This window comes from Aptenodytes patagonicus, chromosome 10 (assembly GCF_965638725.1).
Source record: "Aptenodytes patagonicus chromosome 10, bAptPat1.pri.cur, whole genome shotgun sequence".
Taxonomy (NCBI): Eukaryota; Metazoa; Chordata; class Aves; order Sphenisciformes; family Spheniscidae; genus Aptenodytes; species Aptenodytes patagonicus.
In genome coordinates, this window is record NC_134958.1 from 4,758,439 (window position 1) to 4,781,125 (window position 22,687).

Genomic DNA, 22,687 nt, shown 5'->3' on the forward strand with positions numbered 1-22,687 from the left:
ACTGAGAGCAGGATTTTCACATGACAGGTTTTATACTCATGTTTTTATTACCATAAATTCCCATAGCCATATTTAAAATTAATTATTTGTTGTGTGGATGCAGACATTCCTAACATCTGCCTGTACTGTGATTCTGTGCTAAGACAAGTAGAGCAGGAGAAAATGCAGCAAATAGCTGACATTGATGCAATAAGATCTGTGTACTGTGATAGCACATGCAACTGTGCAGTAAAATACAGCCTTAACTTCTCTGAGTTTTGGATTTTGTGGTGTGTCTGTGTTTGTAGAAATAGAAATCTTTTTTCTCTGACCAAGACCCTGAGGATTTTAATTTTCCCTATTGAGAGTGATTCTAACAAACTGCAATAGAGATTTATCTTTTTGAGCACGTAAGGATTTTTCAGTATTTTCTTCTTTTACTAGTAAATGTTGAAATAAAACACGTGTCCTTTCTTAGTCAAGTCACAAGACTTGGAGAAGATATTTTTGCCAGAAATAATTCTGAGGTTATCTTGTATTTTGTGCGATGCTGATAACCTTTAAAAGTATGTAGATGTTTTTGTTCCATTTTTATCTTAGTTCTGATCTCTTGTAAGGCTGAAATAAATAGTTTGGTTATAACAGTCCAAGTACTACTATCCTGGTGGCAGGGCAGTCACATTACTTCATTGGATCTCTTTGATGTAATAGTCTACTTTCATTCTTATTTTTCACATCTTGACAAATTTGTAGGCAGTGAAAACCCGGTTGCACCTAGTCCACAAAGTCTTTGCCACCCTTCAGCAGATCAGTGATCCAACCAATACAGGATTCGCTTACTGAGATACTGTTGTAACAGATCTGTTGCTAGACAATTTTAAAACAAAAACTGCTGGGCAACATGTGCTGGGATAATTACAGACTGTTCAGCCCTTGAGGAAAAGGATCTCCTGTATAACAACTCTATCGCATTCTTGTGAAGAAGTATAATTATCATCTCCATTTGTGTATTCTGCAGTGCAGTTCCTTGCTCAGCAGAAATGTAGTATTTCTTTTACATTCTAAGCACATTGGGTACTTCCCTTTAAATTATTTGCTGGGTTTTTCTGCTTCGGCTGAATTTCACTAAATGCCATCTGTATGTTTGTGTTAAAATCCCACTAGCAGCCTATTTCATGAGTACACATGGTTGTGCATCCTTTGAAATAGCCAGGCCAGTGAAAGCACACAAATGTGAATGTCCTCAGAGTAGCCTTCATCTGGATTTCCCCAAGCTTTGTGGGGTTTGCCCAGCAACTCTAGGATGGTAATTATGTCATATTGAGATGTTGTTGAATTGATTTTCTATTTTTATTTTATTAAACCAAATCACATTAACAAAGGGCATCACTCCCTGACACTGAGCTGCCAGTCCCTCGCGTAAACATAGAACACTGAAAAACATAACTTAACATCATTTTAATGGAATCGCTGGTAAATGAGAGTCTATATCAATCAAAAATTCATTAGTCAAAGTAGAAAACGATATAGTATTTAACACATACATTGCTGAATATTTAAATGGTCTGTCTGCTAAAGAGCTTAGTCTAGGACACAGTAGGTAGAGAAAGAATAGCACTAGTGCAACTTCAGTCTTAATGTTTCATAGAATTTATGTATCTGTCACAAATAAAAACAGCGGTGATTTATTCTTTCGTAGCCACTTCTATTAGGAGAACTCAGTATGTTTGTTTTTTCTGGCTGTACCTCGATCTCTGGCTCCAGAGGACCATAGAAGGGGGGGAGCCCCTTTCTAAAGAGAAATGTTGTATATAATTATGTATATTGCTGTATATAATTTCATGCTTTTGATAGTAATAATGACACTTAACACTTAAATGGTACTTGTTATGCACAGATCTCTGGTTTTACTCATGTTTCAGATAGGTGTATCTTCAGGTTCTTTATTTGAAGTGTATCATCTTGAGTCATTAGCATCCCAGAAACATTTTTTAATAATTGACATATAACATTTTTATAATTGACAACTTCCCTCTGTGGAACCTGTTCTACAAAAAATGGTGGTGTGCCCATTTTGAAAGAGAGCGCCTGCAGCTGGAGGCGAGTGGTCAGCTGAGGGAAGAACACAGGTAAGGAGGTCTAAAGCAATGGTCTAACAAGCAAAAGTTGAAATTTCAAAACCTGATCCTGCATCGGGCTCTGCATTGGCAACTCTCGTCCATGTTTCTATTTATGTTTATTAAGAGCAGAGTTGGAAGGGGGTTTGGGATTTGCCGGGTTTTTCACTACAATGCTTTTTTTTCCATATTGAAATCTTAGTTAAAAATCTGTCACCTTGCAGTCCTGTCCATTTTCTCATCATAGTTAATTATAAAGATCTCCTTAAGAAAGGAAGATCCTTGAATTTAACAGATTATACTTTGACCCTCACAAATCGAAATTAACATGCTGTATTAATTTCTTTGTTTAAGTCTAATTCCTCAGCTGAAACCCTACTAAGTGAATAAGAGCTAACGAAACAGCTGTGGGAGCTTCTGAGTGGTTTTTGGATTCATATTTGCAAAAATATTTGTAACGTTCCATAGTCACCTCTAACATATCAACAGCAATTTCATTTTTCTCTTTCATCTGTATCACTGTATTTTATACCCTGACCTTTCGCTCTTCCTTTGCCTTTCTGAACCTACATGAACTATTCTAAGCATGCTACAAAATATTTAACACCCTTCAGTATTGTCTTTCACAATAGCACTGGCATACTAACATTTAGTTTAGAAGTTTGTTGAAGCAGATGAGCATTTCTGTTCACTGCTTAATCAGATGCTTTCTGTCCTAGCTGCTTGTGACAAAGCAGTATTATTCTTTTCCATATTTCTATTTTTTTCTTTGGAAGAACACAGACAAATAACATATTCAGGTTCTGTCCAAAAATAGTAATGGATCAGACACCCTTTTCTGAAAATAATCCCGCCATATCCAAATTCATAGATACCCCATCACGGACAGTTTGTTAAATGCACAAAGTACCCATTTCCTCAGTACCCTTTTTATATTAAATTTCTACTTATTGTTCATTTTGTTACATATTGGTCAGTATTCTCCCTGCTGTCTGAGGAGCTCACTGACAACCTAGTCATTACAATACTTGTATCATTTTTTTGAATGATGGTATTTATGACTGCAGATTTCTTAAATCGACAGGGTCCCAACCCTTCCATTACGCAGTGTGTGTTATCACTTGTTTCATTTGTGCAGCCTATGTTAAAATCGCCTAATATAATTATTTCTGACTATGCCCTAAAAGCCTGCAGATGTTTTCCCAATCTGCCTGTAATATTTATAGCTGATCCCTTTGCTCTGTAAACAGTGAGCAGTGTGGGTAAATTAACCCTAACAAACGCCTTAATCGTGAAAATCATCAGACCTCCTTGGCTTGCTGAGATGGTGTGTGAGCTGAGGAAGGCTGTTGCCATAGATCATTTTCCTGTCCTTGTTGCAGCTTTGCTTGCAAATACACACGTACTCTCTTCAGAATGTTTCATCAAACACTGTGTTTTTCTAACAGTTGTTGGCTAAAATATGAATACCTTAAATTCATAATGTTTGGTGTCAAAATACCGTATGTGTTGGAGGCCTGATTTCCAAAGCCGTACCTTGCAGCTTCCTGTTATTTTGGTGAGATCCATGGCTGTCCAGCTTGTCTGGGAGATACAGCTTCCTATCAAGGTTTTACAAACAGATAAAAAAGGCTAACTCTAGACACTCAGGTTTGAAATACACCCCACCCTAGTGTTGATCACCCCACCCTAGTGTTCACTCATTAAGATCCCAGGGTAGCAATACTTGTTGAATTAGCTCTAAATCTGAGGCTTGTCACATTAAAATCTGCAGAATTTTTCGGTGCTTCATGTTCAACAAAATCTGAAATGCTGTGCTCATTTCAGGCCTAAATTGTGATACTAATTTGAGTTATTTTCTAAATTGTGTTCCGAGATACCATTGCTTGATACTCATATTCGTAACAGTTGATATAAACGTAGTCTCGGAAGGAAGTCCACAGGCGGTGAATGCATCTAGCTGAACACACCACCTTTGCTGGCAGGGGAGCCGTAAAGCTTTTCCCACATCCAGGTCCCTTGCAGCTAGCACTCCTGTTTTACTTCTGTAGCATTTGTCTATTATTAAAAAAGAAGCAATAATACTATATGAAACAGTCCTCTAAAGTGTGCTGCTGCGCTGATTATCTTTTTTCTTATGTTCCATGTTGGACACGATAGTGCCTCGTGTTTGCGCAGTTGTATAATTTTTGTTATATGCAATGAGAGTTTGTTTTCATAGTGACTGTGTGTAATAGCTCAGTCTGTATGTTTATTATTGTCATGTTGGGCTTTAATGGGCTGGTCTTGCAAGTACTCTGCTTGCTCAATACCCTTCTCCCCCCTCCAAAGGCTTGCAGGATCTGTAGCCTACAAATATACAACAGCTTAAACTAATAAAAATAGCAGTTTCTCACACAGAGTATCACAGTGTGCAGCTTAATTTTTCCTTTGAGAATTAATTGATGAGTGAATAAACAGATTCTTAATATTTAGAAAATGAGATTACACTATGAAATGGACATGTGTTTGTGAGATCTGGGGAGAGATTACACTTGCAGTAGTTCTAACCATTTACCTCCATGTGGTAGTAGTATCTTTATGTGAATAAGAGCAGGAGAAGCAGTGGAGAGCAATAAATACTGTAAAAGTCTACCCGAGAGAAATATAGACTCTCAACTACTGGTTTGGTCCCCATCATTGTCCCATCTGAACGTTTCAGAACCTTTGGGAGATTTATTCTTGCAACATCCCTGTGAGGTAGGGAACTGCAGTTATACCCCTTTCACAGGTTGGAATCGAAAAGCACAGGAAGCTTTCAAAGATCAAAAAGAAAGTCTGTTGTGGAGCTGGGAATTGAAAGAGAGTTGCCAAGTCTAAGGCCAATGTGTCGAGCACTGTATTATTATATCCCTTGAAATTTTATCTGCTTTCTGAGTCACACAGTGGCCCAGTCAGTTTCTGTTTCTGGAATGGTGTTTTCATTCATTTCTCCATGCTAATTGGTGATAAAATGGGAAGATAAGCTTGTTTAGAGTAATTTGTTTACAATCTTTTTCTTTTTGTTATTTTCTGGATGTCAGTGATGAACCCAGAGCTAATGATAAAAAACTCCTTCAGATGAAAACATTCTAATCTTTAATCCAATCCTAAATTATAGTGTAGTGTTCCCGCATAGCTTCTATGGGGTAAATAAGCACCTGTTCTGAGGTGGTCTGATTTCACACATATGTGTGTTGATTTGTCTCAGTTTTACAACTAAGTTTTTGTTAACACTTAACACTAACATTAAATCATTTCAGTTAAGCTGCCTTTTTTTTTTTTTTAAATGAATACTTTGCTGGGCTACATAGGATGAAGATCTCCTTCAGTTGCAGGAATAAAATAATTTCCTGCTGCTAATGTAGAATTCTATGGTAAATCTGAACCCTTTAATAAGGAGATGTCGCTCAGTGCAGCATGTCTCTCAACCGAAGTATCATAAACTGTCCTCCATAATGCCCTCCTTTTAAGAGAACGCGGGATGTAGGGAATTGGGAAAATGAGGGAAAGGGGCAGGAGTGGGAGGTGGGGCTGCTTTGCTGTCTTTTCTGTAGACACATGAAGCTTGGAGATTACATTTCGCCATGTTTGGCAGCGGATGCGCATGATTTGTGCAGGGAGCGTGTGTCGCCGTGTGTGTGTGTGTTGACTCAGAGACTGGAAGACCCAACCCTGCCTCTTATGTGCGGACTCGATCCTCACCTCTCCGAGGGGATCGTGTGTCAGTTTTGGCATAGCGCAGATGCAGTGGATCTTGGCAGCTAGGACTGCCCCTTCCAAGCATTTTTATATAGGAAGAGGAGTGTGCTGGCCAATTTCAGCATTCTAGCATGGCTTTTAACTGTGCGTTTCCAGAGTGCTTTCTATCTGTTTGTCAGTTTGGAGTTTGGTTAAATATATATGTCCATGATGAATTAGCTGCACTTCTCAGGGATGTGTGTGTGGATATAAGAGGCGTATAGGTTGACTTGAGAAAACTTGAAGCTGCAGATTAGCTTTTTACCACATTGCTCAGCATTTGGTACTCCCTGCAAATTTCTTCTATGAAATGGTGAAGGGTAAGATAGGCGAGACGAAATATTTATCTCCCTTTCAGCAGGAAGGTGCTTTCAGTCAATGTTGTCTATTCTTCTTTGTCTTCCCATTCTCACTCCCGTGCTTCTTGTAGGGTGACAGATATGAAGAAAAAGGAAAACCCAGAAAAATGTTTTCATTATAGTTTGGAGAGTTTTCAGTTGACAGTTTTTCAAAAACTTTGCTTTTGGAATTTTTGGCAATGTTTAAGTTTGGGTGTTTTTATAATAATTGTTGGAAAGTTTTATAGATCGGGTCTCATGTTCAGAAACAAAAAAAATCAAAAGGTGAGAACTGAATCATCCAAGTTTTTTAAAACCTGGTTAGCAAATGTATGTGTGACTGACGGTGATATAAATGGCAAATAGGAGATCTACACGGATGCCAGTTAAATTTTGAATGGCCAAGACACCAGATTATGAGCACTGCCCACAGCTGCTTGCCTGTGAAGCTGAAGGCTGAGTGCCCTTTAAGTATTTAACTTGGGTTATTTCATTGCATTAATTCCTTCTCAGACATAATTAAACAGGTGATGAAAACCAAATTGTAAATAACATAGTTGTCCCTTGTGTTGGAAAGAATAACGCTCAATGGTATTCATTCACATACATAGTGGGAAACCGATTCATGTATTTCCTATGCTTGAATAGCTTCATATATCAGTTGTTATGGTTCATCATTAAAATCATGGAAATGACAGTGTGCTTTTAAAATCCTAAATAACAAGATATGCTGTGATAGAATGAGGCCAGCTCCTAAAATCAAAAGGATAACATAATAAATAAAATTCCAGAAACCTGAGCATGTCTACTGCAGCTTTGCCCTCCTTCTGACTGTGGTGTTGATGTTGGCAGGCAGTAGGCTGTGATCGACAACTTGGGAGCAATGCCAAGGAAGACAACTGTGGAATCTGTGCAGGAGATGGTTCAACATGCAGGCTTGTGAGGGGACAAGCTAAGGCACATGTCTCACCAGAAAAAAGTAGGTTGCAAATTGATCCTATGACAATTTATCCTTGACTATGTTTTCTGCTTGTATATTAACATACATATTGCAGAGTGTTGACCTTTTAACTATATACTTGTTTGCAGTTTTCCAAAGCTACTTATTCTGAAGTCTGTGCTAGATTAGTCTATTGAAATTCCATGAGGGATACCACACATTAGGGTATAGCTAGGAAAGAATTTGAGATATGCATTTTTTTTTTTATAGAGCTGCTCAATTCATTCTATCAGGAATAACCATCAAGATGCACATCTTATTTTAGAGGGTATCCTCATGTTGCAATATATGCGATGCTGCAGCAATGTTTTTAAATCATGGAAACATCTTATAGATGGTTTTATGGAAATTGTGGCCGTGATTGAAAGTGCCTGGTTTTCAACTTACCTTTGCTTTTTTTGTTGTTTTTTTAAAGTGTCTAAAGACAGTTGAACTTCAGAGGCAAGTTAACTACTTGTATGGTACAAAAAGCACAAGGTGAAAGGGAATAATACTTTCTTCTCTTTTTTTGTGTGTTTGGCTCAAATTTTGCCATTCTTTCTCAAAGTAATTAGCATCTTACTGTGAGTAACTCTGTAGGTCTCAGTAGTATTGAAAATATCAGGGAGGAGGGGTATCAGAATTAGACCCTTTACTGGAGTCTGAAGAGCCTGGCTATTTTGATATCCAGGCAAGGTTTGTCACACAGAAGCTCTCTGACACTTTTCTTTCCACCCTCACAGACGATGCTCCCTGTAATCTCGCAGCATATGTCCCATGTGTTTATCATGTGAGATAGTTGCCTCACATCTATTTTTTTTCTGTTTCTGAACTTACAATGTGCATTTGTCACGTGCATTTGTCACATGGAGATGGAGCCTTTGGGGTTCGTTACCTTCCTGCAGAGCCACAAGGTGCAAGGGTGATGATCTGGTGCTCTTGGAGTAAAGTCAATACTCAAAGTTCAAATGCAAGCAGGTGGTTTTTTTAAATGGATGAAGCACCTGCCTTTGACAGCTGCATGTATTTTAGTACTGTTGTAGTTCAGCCTGCAAAGATTTCACTTGTGCCCTGATTTTGAAAGAACTGTTGTACATGGAATCATGCTTAATTCTTATTGTAGTACATGTAAATATTTCCATGGTTTTTTTAAAGCCACTGCTTGCAGTATGCTTCAATGTGGATGTAACTTGAAGTGCAATGTATGTTATCTTAATGCTTGTTACCTTGCAGTGTGATTACTTGTATTGATCTACAAGGTTTCATGTTAGGTTATCTTACACTGTGCAGGTGCATAATTTCTGTATTCAATACATATGTATAACAAAGGTAATCTAAATTAAAAAGTGAATATTTTTGTGGCAGCACCTTTTGAAGTCACAGAATAATTTTGCACAAGTCAAAGAGCCTTTTTTTACGTACCAGATGGGCTATCGGTGTCAACCTTTGCTTTGCCTGTACTAGAGGCCTTTTTCATGGATGGGAGAATGTAGTTCAGTAATTTATAAAGTTTTTCATCCTGAAACACTGAGCAAATGTCTTGAATGTTTACAGTGAGCCAAAAAAGAGTTTTCATGGAGGGCCACTTTTTGTTCACTTTGTCATATCAAATACTCAGAGCTTCTGGTCGGCACAGAGCAAGCACTTGTGAAGCAGTAAAGATTGGATAATATTTTTGTAGTATTACCGAGTTGTATTTGTTTTGTGTGTCTATATATAGATAGATATAGATATATATAGATATATAGGGATATATACACACAAAATATCTCTTCCCCTTTCTGATGTGGAAGTCAGCTGGAACAGAAAGGAATTGCATCGTCTCTTCCAGTTTTACAGCAACAGAGATTCTCTGGGAGAAGGACGATTCCTGGGGACACCCTAGCTAGTTCTAAGGCAACCCAAACTAAACTTGTTGGATTGGCAAATCTGGTTGGATAGCTCATGATAAGTGAAATAAAAAGATTCACGTTTAATTGCTGCTTAGTATGCAAGTACAGTAAGGACAAAGTGGTAGAAGGGATCTGGCTTTGAAACTGTCATTTTGCGACAGAAAATATTAATTTCACTTGTGGTATTCTGGCACAGGTAAGAGCTGACTACAGCTGACATCACTTGGTGGAAGGGCTCCCATTGCCTTGACCAGGTTATGGAGAATACCTGTGGTTCATTCTTTCCTCTGTCATAATTCGGTGGCTCTTGAAGAGTTCTTTAAAATTAAAGATGAAGAAAGACTGTTCTGGGGAAAGATGTCAGTTATGTCAAGTTTTGGTTTTATCTTGCGCTGCAGTGGGCTAGATTATATGAATGAATTACCATTTACATAAGCAAAACAGTACACGTGCTACTAAAATCAGAACTTTTGATGGTTTTCTTGGTATTGTGGTAGTGCCAAAATCTTTTTTGGGTCAAGTTGTTCAACACTGTGGAAACGGTTCGATATAATCATCCTATGTGTGAATGAAATGTAGAAATAAAGCCATGCTTCCTCTGTGCTAATGTATCAGTGAAGGGAGACACAATATCTTCCAAATAGCCATTTGGAAGCTTTCAGAACTAGTGTTGAGAAGTAAAATATCGACACATGACAGACATGTATTTAAGAGGGAGCTTGTAAGGTTGTAAGCAGGATGTAAATTTTATTGTGCAATGAGGCAAATTAAAGAATTAGAAGGAAAGCAAGAGCCAAAGATTTTATTATGGAAAAAAAAGGAGACATAAGGGAAAATAAAAGTGCCTAGTTATCTTGGTCCTTATTTTAAAAAAGAAATTTAGGCATTGACAGCAAATGATTTCTCATAAAGGACTCAGTTTGTTTTATTACCTTTTTAGTATGTTTTTACATAAAATGAATGCCTTTGATTGGAAAGCTAAACAGCACTGAAAGCAAGCTTACTGTTTTGCAAATATGAAACGAACTGTCATTTCAAAAGTTTATTTTTTCCACTAACACTTAATTGCCTTTGAAAGACAAAGTAAGTTAGACTTCTGCCAGCAAGCCAGATTCTAACATTCTGGTAAAATGATTAAAGCTTTGACTAATGATATTCAAACAAAAAGTGTAATAGGTTGTAAAATGTACCATCCCATTGGGAAATGAGATATCATGGGCCTGATGTTTCTAGTACTATATGCATGGAACTCCCATTAACTCCACTGCACTTTGTGCACATGGAAAAATTGTAGGATTGGGCCCTGATGTCTGCTTTCTGCACCATTATTGGCAAGAATTGGTAGGAAAGTGTTCTGGTTCTGATACCAAGGAAGAAGAAAAGATGCTGGTTCTGAAATTAACAGGGAGTGAAGTTGAAGGCACAGACTTTTCGTAATCTGGCCTTATTTGATTCTCAAACTGCTTGATACTTGCAAGTTTTACCTTTCTTAACTTTTTGCTAAAACTTCATACAAAAGGTTTCAATGTCGATAGCTTTGTAACTGTTTGAATTTCTTCGTGCCGTGCGTTTTATTTCCTGTGGCATTTGTGCAATTTACCATCGGTCACTTATTGTCACATGTTTGTATGTCATCATCCCCAAGCACACTTAACCAAAAACCTAATTTCACTTTGGTCATTTATCTAAACAGATGCCTTCTGCATGGCTCCTTGTTCAGCACCATCAGCTGGCTCAGTTTTGTGACAGCTTGCTACCTTGCATCTATTTCCCTCTTTGAAATCAGTATACGTGGAGCTAGTAACCCCCATTGTCAAGGTTGCTTGATACTTCACTTTATAGGAATGATTTTTTTGCCAAAATTCAACAGCTGGGTCAGAAACTTTCCATGCCAGGTGCTGAATGTTTTGGAGAAAATTCAGGCAAAACAACTCAGCATATTCCAAGGACACACCAGAGAAAAACATGTTGTTTCCCACTGTCAAAACATTCCTGAAACCTTTTCTTTAATATGTCTTAACATCCCTCATTGTTGGACTTGATCACGGGTCAGGGATTTGAAATTTGGCAGGCAATGGTGGTCTGGTCATGGACAAGTCTTTTGCAGTATCTGTGAACATCAACACATATTTTACTACAACCCTTCAAAAAAAAAACCCAACCCTTTTCCTTCAGGTTCTGTAGAGGCTTCTCAGATGTTAACAGCTGACATTTCTGAAAACTTGTCCTTTTAAGTGTGCTCTAGCTTGTTACATGTCCTAATTGCAAAGAGTTCATATGTGTGCAATCTCCTTAGAATAAATCAACATGTTGCTCTTCCAGAGCTAATCTATTAAAAAGTGTCCTTGAGGTTGCTCTTGCTTTCTACTTTGCTGCAGTGTAGAATGGGTACCATGGGATGAACTCTGTGATGCCTCCTGCCTCACATTCAGGCATTACAGAAGAGATTTTGTGGAGAGCTTCTGACTCTCCCGAGCTTCAGACTTATGACATGAGAAGAGGAAAAAATGAGACTAGCTGAACAGAAAAAATTGACATTAGTTCATACAGTAAAGGAAAGACAGATATGAGAAGGTGGGAGGAGAACCTAGGACTGGCTGTACAGACACATTGGGTTAAGGGAAAAGCGGAAGAGCGGAAGACTGAGATTAGATAAGGAATCTGGGGTGGGAGATGGAGTCAGAAGCACTCGGAGAGGAAGGGGAAAAGTCAACTGTATGTAGAGCCAGGAGAGGGAATTTGGGACTGGTTTGGCAGGAAAACTGTGTGTGTGGAGGGATAGAATGCCAATACATTAGCATTTCAGTTTGGATAAGGAATATGTTTTTTGAAGCAAATTTCATCATGGTCCTAACATACTGCTCATCAGCTCACATCATGGAGTGGTCTTGGAGAGCATAAACTGGATTCTTTTGGATGAAGCTAAACTGGAAGATGTGCCCCAGAAAAGCATCTAATGTTCTCCAACGGCTACTAAATATGCAGTCCATGGGATCGGACTAGAGTTAGTCCAAAGTGAAGCACCTGCAATGTGTATGGTGTGGATGCTGTGTCTTCAGCACCAACTATTTCAGTCTACAGATCCGTTTAGTTTGGTTGGTTTACTTGGAGCTGTTTTAGGTAGTTTGAAGCCACCTTCTTTACTTTCCTAATCTCTCTTGTCTTACTTGGAGAAATTCCTGTGTAAGAACATTGGCTATTTCAGTATTTATTTCACACTGCATTTCCTTGAGATCCATTTTCTTGATGGGTTGCTTACTGTGTGTCTTTGTACATTTTGTCCAGTGCATACAAATTTTAGAAGAGGTGTCCAGAAGTAGAAAGAAGTTGTGTAACTAAAATGAGTTGAGGCCACACTGTCTCAAAAGCAGGTTACCACACCTTGGAAATACTTACTCAACAATGCAAAGAAGTGGTACTCTCTGATGAAGAGGCAGCCTTGAGTCGTAAGACCAGTGGACAGAGGATTGGAGGTACAGAGGAGTGGGAGAGCGTGAGACTGCAAAGGGAAGGACTCAAGGACAGAAAGGATGTGCCCATACAGATTTTGCAGTGTGACTTTTAGGGTCAAGATATATAGCTGCTGCTTTCAGTAGCACATACCTATCTAGTTCAGGTGTCTCTTAAAGAGTATGCATTTGGCTTTGCACAGATTCTTGTCATTAGGCAGGTCAGCACATACTGCAGCACCAATGTCTTCTGAAATTATGCCTAATGTTAGAGTGGATGAGGGAAGCCACTGCAATAAGACTCCAAATATTTTGAGCTTTTTAGTTCCCTTGTACCAGTAGTTGTTCCTGGGCTATCGTTCTTTGTATTTTGAGAGCATATAGGCCTTCGATCAGAACTGGAGGACCAGCAGATAAGTGTTGAGCAAATACATGGAAAGAAACAGTTTTTATAGGCCTGAAATAAACCCTCTGCCCTGCTGTAAGAGGAGAGAGGGAAAAATCCCAACTGGCCCATATGTGAAACAGTAAATGGGTCCACCATGGCCCACATGGAAAAATAAATAAAACCTGCTGAATTGGATCGAGCTCAGGAATGTGGCTCCTTTATTTTGATCCTGGGGATTAGCTCCCAGTCTTACCATAGCAGGGAGTCTGATCTTGCTCTCATTGAAATCCAAAATCTAAATCCACATTAACACCATAGAAACAGGATCAAACCTTGCCATCTAAAGTAAAAGCAATCCGGGAGCTTAATCAGCAAGTGCTGTGTGTAGTGTGTGCACATGCATTTGCTGAGAGAGTCCCCGGGTAAGAGCAGAAAGCCCATTTTAGGCAGGTGCTGGAGAAAGATGACCCACATGCCCTCGGGAATCATTAGAATAGAGAGACAATATCTCACCTGTTTCTCAGTTTTTAAGGTGAGCTTTATGACTCTAAAATCAGATTTTACAGTCTAGTGTTTCTGCATGGTCCAGATGATTTTGGGCTTATTTGTTTTCAGCTTTAGACAAAGGTCAGCAATTAACTTTCAAAGATACATAAATAGTATAAGGGGGAAAAAGAGATAATTGGAAATTCTAAGTATAGGTTTCAGGGTAGCAATTTCCCTCTTATGTTTTCATAAGAGTTCACTGCTTTTAACAGTGTGGATCCTACTGATTTAATGGGAAATGTACAGCATGACCATTTTTAAATGCGTTTGCAGGGCCTTGTGTTCCTTTAAGAATATGAATTATATGCTTCAACTGAGAACCAGAGACCTTTGGAATATATAGTTTTGGAGCCAGACCTGGACAATCGTAACTGCTGTTTCGTAGGAAGTTAAATACGTCCTCAGGAGAAGGTGGAGTCCCTTAGGTCAGCTCTGTCCCATTTTCTTCCAATTCCCCATCTCGGTTCAGAATTCCAAAAATCTCACTTTTATTTTTTCCTATAATTTACTTCATCTCATGGAAAGACTGCCCTAGGTCATAATTATCTCAGTCAGGTTACAAGAATCTCCTGCTGTCAGACTTCTTGACAGGTCTGTGGGGTTGCAGAAGGTTGAACATTGCTGTGGTGGTGAACTTAGTCATCTCCTCTAATGCAAATAAAATACTTTCTGGTAATATTGTCTCCGACGCAGAGAAACACCAAATTTAGCACCCCCATGAGAATTTTGGACCATATCAGAGAGTGCTTCGGTGAGGGTGGAATGTCTGTAGTACTGCTAAAGGAATGTGAAGCATCCTGAAAAGGGATCAACGAGGCCTGCCGAGGCGAGCAGAACTCGCTGTAAGGAGGTGGAGGAAGCACAGCAGAACGACCCTGGTTGTTCTCAAGAGGAGCAGTCCTACGCATCTCTGCACATCTGCAAATCTGGGCCTTGTCCGTTCAGCGCGGAGTGCCCTTGGTTCCACTTCAACACAGCAGTTGCATGAATTCAGAACCGGTCATAATCAGACTCTTACTTGAGGTTTTGTGCTGTAACTGCTGGTTGGTTGTCAAGACGGGATACAATTCCTGACCAAGTAGGGACAGATGGGCCCCTCAAACCTGCTTTCTCTCAAATACTGTAGAGCACATATGAATTCAGTAGTTATTTCCTTACTTTAAAGATATACACATCCACTACCTTCTGGCTATCTTTAGCAATTCGCCTGATGAAAAACCAAGATGCAAAAAGATATTAAGTGGTTCAGTAGTTAATGTTTTTTCCAGGGCTCCTTAACTGTATTATTGTTCTTACTGTAGTATTTTGCACTCTGGTGGAATACCCAAGTATGAAATTAATAAAGATCATATTTTATTACATCCAAAATAAATTGTTATATTTAAATGACCTTCCTAGAAATTGGCGATATAAAAACTGTAACATAAGAAGGTGTTTATTTCAGAAAAAATAATTGCAGTATTTGCTTGAACTATCCTGAACATTTGGCAGGATTTCATACTTATGCTAAGGAGATGTAAACCAGAAGCTGATAATTTAGCATCCACTATAAAAGGGTCCGGTTTAAAGTGGAAAGAAACATTCTTCAACTATTTTTTAGTTAAAACTAAACTCAAATATTCTTCCTCTAAATATTGTATAAGTAATTCTAGAGCCAATGTATCACTGACCTTCAACTCACATTACTTTTTGAACTTGCAAAAATGAACTTCCTCTACACCAGCCCCTAGATATATGTTAATGCCATCACTGAACAGAGCACCCTCTGCGGGGTGTACCTGCAATGGGCCCACGTTTGCAGGTCCTGCCTCAAAGACGACTTACGGTTGGGCCGTGATGGAAACGGGAGACGGCACGTTGGTACTTTGTTGCTTGGACACCTCTTGTCCTTTTGTGGCTATCCCTGTCGTGCGCTGTGCGTACCCTTTTCTGAGAGCACCGCTCTTGTTGGCGTGAAAGACTCTGGTCTATTGATTTGACTGTTAACTCAGTTTGCTTGGGCAAATCACAGATTTCCTACGTTTGAAATGGAAAGTAATAACTTTCTGCCTTTGTAAAATGCACTGAAGTAAGTGTGTTGTACATTTATATACGAAGAGGCCATTCGGGCAGCCAAAAGCTGTTTTGTATTGACATGTCCTATTCAGGGCTGGTTTAGTTTATAGTTAATTTTAAATTGAGGCTCTTACTGGAAGGAATGATCTTATATGGTAAGTTAGATGCAGACACTCTGTTATAACATATACATTATAGCTAATACATATTTGCTCTTAACTGGTCCTGTAATTGGTTAAGGGCTAGTGTTAAGTAGATGATTTATTTCCTGTAAGTCCTGCCACTTATTAAAGTTGTGACCTGCAGCAGGAAACGAGGTGTGGGCAAAATGAGACTGAACAGCTGCAGGTTTTTGTAAGGGGGAAGTACTACTTAGCAGATTCCTTATGTCAATTCAGTGATTAGGAAATAAAACTAGGACAACAGAGTGTAAATATGTTCCTAATACACTACTGACATTTCAGTCGTTTTTGTTAATAGCAACTAATTTTCCAATAGCGAGAAAGATTTACAAGTCCATTCGTAGGTCTTAATAGTTGCATAGCATAGCAAACAGACTCAGTATACTGTACTTAAATAACGTATGATTATTTTTAATAGAAAAATTGTGAAACCTGTTAAATATTTTCTTAGACACATTTGACAGTTTTCAGTCTAGTTATGTGATGTGCAAATTCCCTGATGCAAGATAACTTCTAAAACAGTTCTTTAATTTTCTTAGGGGAAGAAACCGTGATTGCTGTACCACATGGGAGTCGCAGTGTGAGAATTACCCTAAAAGGACCAGCGCACCTTGGTATGACTGAGCTGTTTTATGTATTTATTCATAGGCAGAAGATAAAAACAGAACCTTGTATCTGAACTCATCCAAACTTTGGGAATACGGGTAAGATCATGACCTTGATTCCTCTTCCCATCTTTAAAATCCAGCCTGGAGATAGTCCTACAGAACACTGGTAGTCCATTTAGAAAAAAGAAATAGTATACATACTGGTGGTTTCTAAATTTATTTAAACCAAGTAATTCTTATATAAGATGTCTAAAATACCATACACTCTTAAACTACGTGCAAACAATTATGATACATTACTTTCAAAGGGTTATGTGTGGGATCGATAGCGCTCGTATAACCCAGCACCAGATTTCTGTTGAAGAGTCCGAGATAGTGTAAATAGTCCAGCTGAAGTCACACCTGGTCAGTGAGCAGTGTTCAAGGAAAAGTAATCTGAGTAAAAATGAGGTAAGGTAAACAAAATACATAAAATAGACTACACAGGTCCTGTTTCACCGTAATACTTTTGGTCATTACATACCATCTATGAGAAAGAGTTTGCTATTCTGTTAGATGTTTGTTTCCTAATATTTTCTATAAGGCTGATGGTAGTATGTATGCTAATTTCTATACCCTTAGGCCTCCTTTACATAAAGAACTAATTGTTTCGATGATATGTGGGACTGCCATATCAAGCAATGAAATAAACCATTCATTTAACATTTTGAGCAATTTTTTATTAGTAAAAGTGGAAGACTTAGTCTGAACCATAGAAATAAAAAGGACTACTTCTGCTCTGAGATATGTAAATAGAAGACAGGAATGCATTTTATTTGAAAATTGCTCATCTATTTGTTTGCTTTGAAGAATATATTGTCATTTTCTTTCAAAGAAAAAACTGAATAAGACTTCCACTTTAGGGCAGCTCCAGAGTGACAATAACTTCTAGATTTAGCACTGATATCAACAATGTACAAAGCTGAACTTACCTTGAAATAAATAATACTCATTTAAAACTGTTGCAGGGGATGTATGAAGGAGTGATCCTGACCAGTTCAGGTCAGGACTCTTGGTCTTTCTTAAGTAGTTCTGCAGAAGGAAGTTGTTGTTTCAGCTTTGTATGAGGAAAAAGTACTAGATTCAGTGGCTCCTGGGCGATTTCTGAAAAGCTCCTGAGGAATGCAGCAGCAACTCGGTAACTAAGTACAGAGTGCTCCTGGCTTCCTACCCAGGGTGGTTCCGTAAAGAAGCTGTGGCTTGGCATTACCTTTGTTAGCTAGTTCTCTAGCTAGATGAGAATTGTGAAATGTTCCTTTAACCACTTCCCCCAGCACATCTGTTTGCAAATCTGTGAGGATTTAGACATTTGTTACCTAAAATTAAAATGACAGAGGTGAAAAACAGGTGAGAGCCGTTGTGGGGAGGGAGGTGGAAATTGCTTCTGGCTTCATAGCCACATCTTCAAGAACCGATGTTCTAGGGGATGTGCTTTGGGACAATTTGCTTGTCCGCCTTTCTGACTGTGAGTATGTTTGTGGGTGTTGGTCACTTAACAGAAAGTATCAAGTCATCTTTGGTCTGCAACTTCATTGACTTCTGTGTGGGTGTGCTGGTATAATTAAAGGCAGAATTTAAAAAATAATCACCTATAATTACAGGCTCCATTTGTCAGAGATGTTCTTCCTGGCTTGTAAGGAGTTGAATTTAACAGGTGGAGCAGGGACTAATTATTGTAGAATTTTATACTGCCTCCTGTTGCCAGTATATATTTGCTCTTCAAGTAAAGTCAGCAGCAATAGCGAATGCTCGAAGAGCACTATGGAGTGTCTGGCACTTTTCCCTTTATCTTGTGTTCTTTTGTGCTTCATCCCGGGCTTTACGATCTGCTCTTGTTCCAGGGAAACACAGCTGCTGGATTAATCAAAAATGGAAATGTGGTTGGAGATGTAGCACATAACAGATTTGAAACAAATAAATGCTCTGAACATTGTTTTACAATCAGCAGCTTAGTGTTTTAGGAAAGACTGCATTTCTTTGTAGCTGGTAAGAGTAAGTATTTTGTTTGTGTCTATGGACACTTTAAGACAGGCAACAGATTCATCAAAGAGCAAAGGTGTTACTTTGGGGTTTTTACGAATAGGTTCCTTTTGTACTTCTCTCTGCTTGGGTTTTGTGAATGATTTGGTGGAAAATAACCAAATAATTAGTACAAAAATGGTTATGAATAAAATGTTTCATTGCGTTGGTTTTGTTTTTGATTTGGACTATATTATGGCTTTTCTAGCAGTTGTTTTAAAAGCATTAGAATCAAAAGAAAGACTGAAAGTTCCCTGAAATTAATCCTCCAGCAGAAGAAACAGGAAAACCAGAAGCTAATATTTTTACAAGTGGCTAATGCTAGATAACTGAGTTCATGAACTTAGGGAGTTTAAACTTCACTAAAAGGAACTGACACTCTTTTTTCCCTTTTTGTCAATATCTTCTCCGCTTGCAGTGATTTGCATTACTTGACAGTATTTAGCTATACATCTATGCACTGCTTTGTCTTCGACAGATGCTAAGAGGAAGGCAATGTTGCTTGCATTTTGAAAAGAACACGTACTTTAGTTTGGGCCCCTGTATTGTGCTATCTACAAATGAATCGCATGGAAAAGAAAGAGCTTTTGGGTAGCAACATGATTTGCTCCTTCTTGCACTGGGAGCAGGAGCTATTTCCCTGGGAATTGTTCCATGCATCTCTCCACACAGTGAGGTATCTGCAGTGGGTTCCCCATGCCACGCTGCCCTACTCCTGCCTGCCACTAAGAGTATGGCAGGCTTTTGCGGCGGGTCTTCCATCCACAGCTGGGCAAGGCATTTCCATGGGGAAAACGTTCTTCTAATCAAGGTAAGGGAAGTAACACAAAGACAGACAGTTACAGGTCTTTGGCACCAGTGATTATCTTGTTAGGCACAGAAACACTTAAGAGAATTCCCTGTCCTTATGACTCTGCACATCTGGAGTCCTAAAGACCCCTCAAGGAAATGTTTCCCTAACTTAGGATGGGGAAACTTACTCCTGAAGTCAAACTTCCCACCTCTCTGCCATTACAGGACCCTGCAGAACAAATAAATGTTTGGTGACTTCTTTTCTAAACCTTGCCTATAAGCCAGTTGGTGAAACCTTTGTTCCCAGTTACTGCTCTGAAATCAATAAAGTAGGGTTTTTTGGGGGGAACTGCTCCCTAGTAAGAATTATTATGTTACATATGTGTCACATACACTAGATGCTTGGTTTCACTCTGTTTTAGAAGCCTGTGATGACAAGCACTAGATACTACTGAGCAGGGATATATTGCATCAGAGGTTATCTGTTGTGCTGTGGAATAGCTCTTCATCTCCCTGTGTGACTCACTTCTGGGAAAATCTGCGCAGCTGTTCTAAGCTTCACTGACATGACCTCCAGAGACACAGGCCATCACTCTATAGCTGGGCCTTGCAAATAAACACATGCTTTGGATTCAAATCTAGTGCAGCTCTAACATAAATGTATGTTAGCTCTCGGTGAGCTATCATGTTGTTGGTTGCTGAACAATGTTCTTGGTTTGTGCTTAGAAAAACATAAAAATTATTTTTTTATTAAGAAAATTAGCATAAGGACTGTAAGGTAAAGCAGCTCAGGTCACCAAATTAACATCTTTAACATCTTTTTGCAACAGCCAAATGTCTTGCTTTGCAATCTTAAACGCTAGTTTCAAAGGGGTCCTGTACTCCTGAGGATCCTGCTGACTTTACGTGGAGTTGGAAGTACTTGAGATTTGCTGATCCAACAAAATGACAGAATAACAGGCACCATGCATTAACAGTTACTGTTAAGCAGTGTAAGTTTGGGGTCAAGGCTTGCAGAAGCTTAATCCAAGAATGCTGAGTTCCGGATATTTAAAAGGTTATTTTGTAATGCAATCAGGAAAGAAAACTTCCATAAAAGTGACAAACAAAAATAAGTAGTAATAGTCTAAATACTTGTTTCTTTTTCTGTGATTTGATTATATCTATTTGTTCCTAATGGAAAAGCATTGGACAGTGGGGCACTTTGATTCCCAGAGATTTATTTTTTCTCTTTGACAAAGTACATTTGATTCAACACTAGATTCCTACCCTATGATCAACATAAAATCATTTCCTAGAAACATATTCTTCCTTAAACTTCCTTCCAGCCATGTATGGGATCTTTGTTATACCTATGAGCACAGTGGAACGTAATGCTTAGAAACTTGGGATAATGTTGGTACCTTCTCAAGGAAGTTAATTTCTTCTAGAATTTCTTCACTCTCTTTGGGGATGCTCCAGAATGCATTTGTATTTTAAAAGACCTTAAAGAAGAAAACAGTACTGATGGACTGCAGCATTCAGAGTATGTTTTCAGTGCAGGTAAAACCAGATGCTCTTCACCTAAATTATCTAGCCTGAATTAGGTAACACTGTTTAAAGTACCAAAAAAGGCAAGGCAGTTGGAGAAAGAGGGTATTTATAGCTCATCAAACGTTCCTTTTAGCTAGTCTTGAGCTCATCTGAGATTCATGCCTTTGTCATGCGGTGCTCTGATAGATTGTAACCAGACCAGTGTATTTCAAGTCATGCATCTTGCTGTGCCTGTACGCTGTATTATACAGAGCCCAAAATTCTACCTTCATTATGAATATCTTCCTTTAGCTTTGTCCACTTAGAGTTCAGTCAGTTTTCTGGAAGTGAGTCAATCCTAAAATGCTTCATCTGTCTTCTGGAGGTTGTGGGCTGTTAGTTTAATCTCTTTCCAAGGAGTGCAGAACAGCTCAAAAAGGGTTTTCATCACCACCTGTTCTAAGAAAGGGAGATCCCTCCGGCAGTGCTGCAGCTTCCCACCTCCTGGCCGTGCTTTTTGCTCACATGGGAAATATTCAAAGTTGAGTTGATGGCCTCTGGAATGGGTAGAGTGATACAGGTATTGAGGTGAGTGTTTGGTGAGTTTGACACCATTCAGGCTTCTCTGGAGACTGATTGCTGAAATTGCAAGGCTTTTGAGTTGCATGGAAGTATGAGTTATTTTCCTGTGTATTGATTCTATCTGTTTTGAGTTTCTTTCAGCTTGTCCTGCTGAATCTATTGCTTTATAACTATATAGAGCACTTGGCGTAGGAAAAACTGTCTCAGAAGTGCTTCTGGTATGAAAGAATAGTGTGTTCAGGCAGATATTCCTGTGCTGACATGTCATGCAATTATATATCAGTCTATAATCTGAAGCAGCTAATATTCTCACAGATATTCTGTGTGGTTTTTTTAATGCACATATACAGCTGTTACTTGCAAGGCAAAGTTGTAAACATTACTTTCTGACTTCCTTGAAAATAAACAATATCCTGTTTAAGTTTACTAATTGCATGTTTATTCTTTAGTTATAGAGTCAAAGACTCTACAAGGAGACAAGGGAGAGCACAGTTTCAATGCTCCTGGAACATTTGTCATAGAAAATACAACTGTTGAATTTCAGAAGAGTACAGACAGGGAAATCATAAAGATCCAGGGACCTCTTGGAGCAGATTTCATTATCAAGGTGGGATGTGTGTATGTACAAATCTACAAAGATATTTCAAGTATGTGCAACAGAGTAGGTGGCTGTCCATCAGCAATACAACAAAATCTTTTAGCTAGCAAATAAGGAACCCTAATTACAGTCCAGAGAGAATTTACACTAAATATATCCAAACAAATTAAAATATTACGGGGTTGATGTCTTTGCTGTGGTGGAAAGCACCAAAAGATCTTTAATGGTAAAAATGTCCAGGACTATTGTTTTAAATACTGGTGAAAGAATAACAGCGTGATCCTGTGCAGCAGATTGGTGTTAATCCAATTGAAGACTGCCACCTACTGAATCTGAACATTGCTTCCAGCAGCGCCTAGAATCTCCCTTAGACATTGCTAATCCAGCTACTGACCATTTCTAATGCTTTTCTCTTCTACCCAGACCACATACCGATGGCTTACATCATACATGCAGATATGAATATGTAGAAACATCTCAGTATTTGACTGCCAAAGGAAGATAGTCATAAAGTTTTCCATTGGAAATGACAGGTGTTGCAGTATTATCACACCACTTGGCTTTATCTGTCATGTTGTAGAAACAGACTTTCAGTAGTTTTTATTTTGCATCTCCAATATCGCATGTGCAGTTAGACTTGCCTGAATATGAACCAGTGTGGGTAGATCAATTATAGACTTCCCTCTCCAGCGAATTTTAAAAATTTTGCTATCAAAGAGTTAAGACAGAAGAATACAGTTAGGAACTTTGCCAATCAAGGGTAGATAATCAAATAGTCACATTAGTACCTTGAATAATTTGAAAAACAAAGCAACATACAAGTGTTTGACTATTGGAAACTTAAATTTAATTG

At 38.7% G+C, this 22,687-nt stretch overlaps 1 protein-coding gene across 4 annotated transcripts in view; it reads left to right on the forward strand.

Annotated features, from left to right (window-relative positions):
- The window catches only part of ADAMTSL3 (ADAMTS like 3), a 189,513-nt gene that overhangs the window by 102,297 nt on the left and 64,529 nt on the right, over positions 1-22,687 (forward strand). For all 4 annotated transcript variants that reach the window (XM_076347884.1, XM_076347885.1, XM_076347886.1 and 1 more), the window contains exons 7-9: positions 7,046-7,172; positions 16,224-16,298; positions 21,686-21,843. In XM_076347884.1, the coding sequence (XP_076203999.1) occupies positions 7,046-7,172; positions 16,224-16,298; positions 21,686-21,843 (360 nt within the window). The remainder of the gene's footprint in view (positions 1-7,045; positions 7,173-16,223; positions 16,299-21,685; positions 21,844-22,687) is intronic.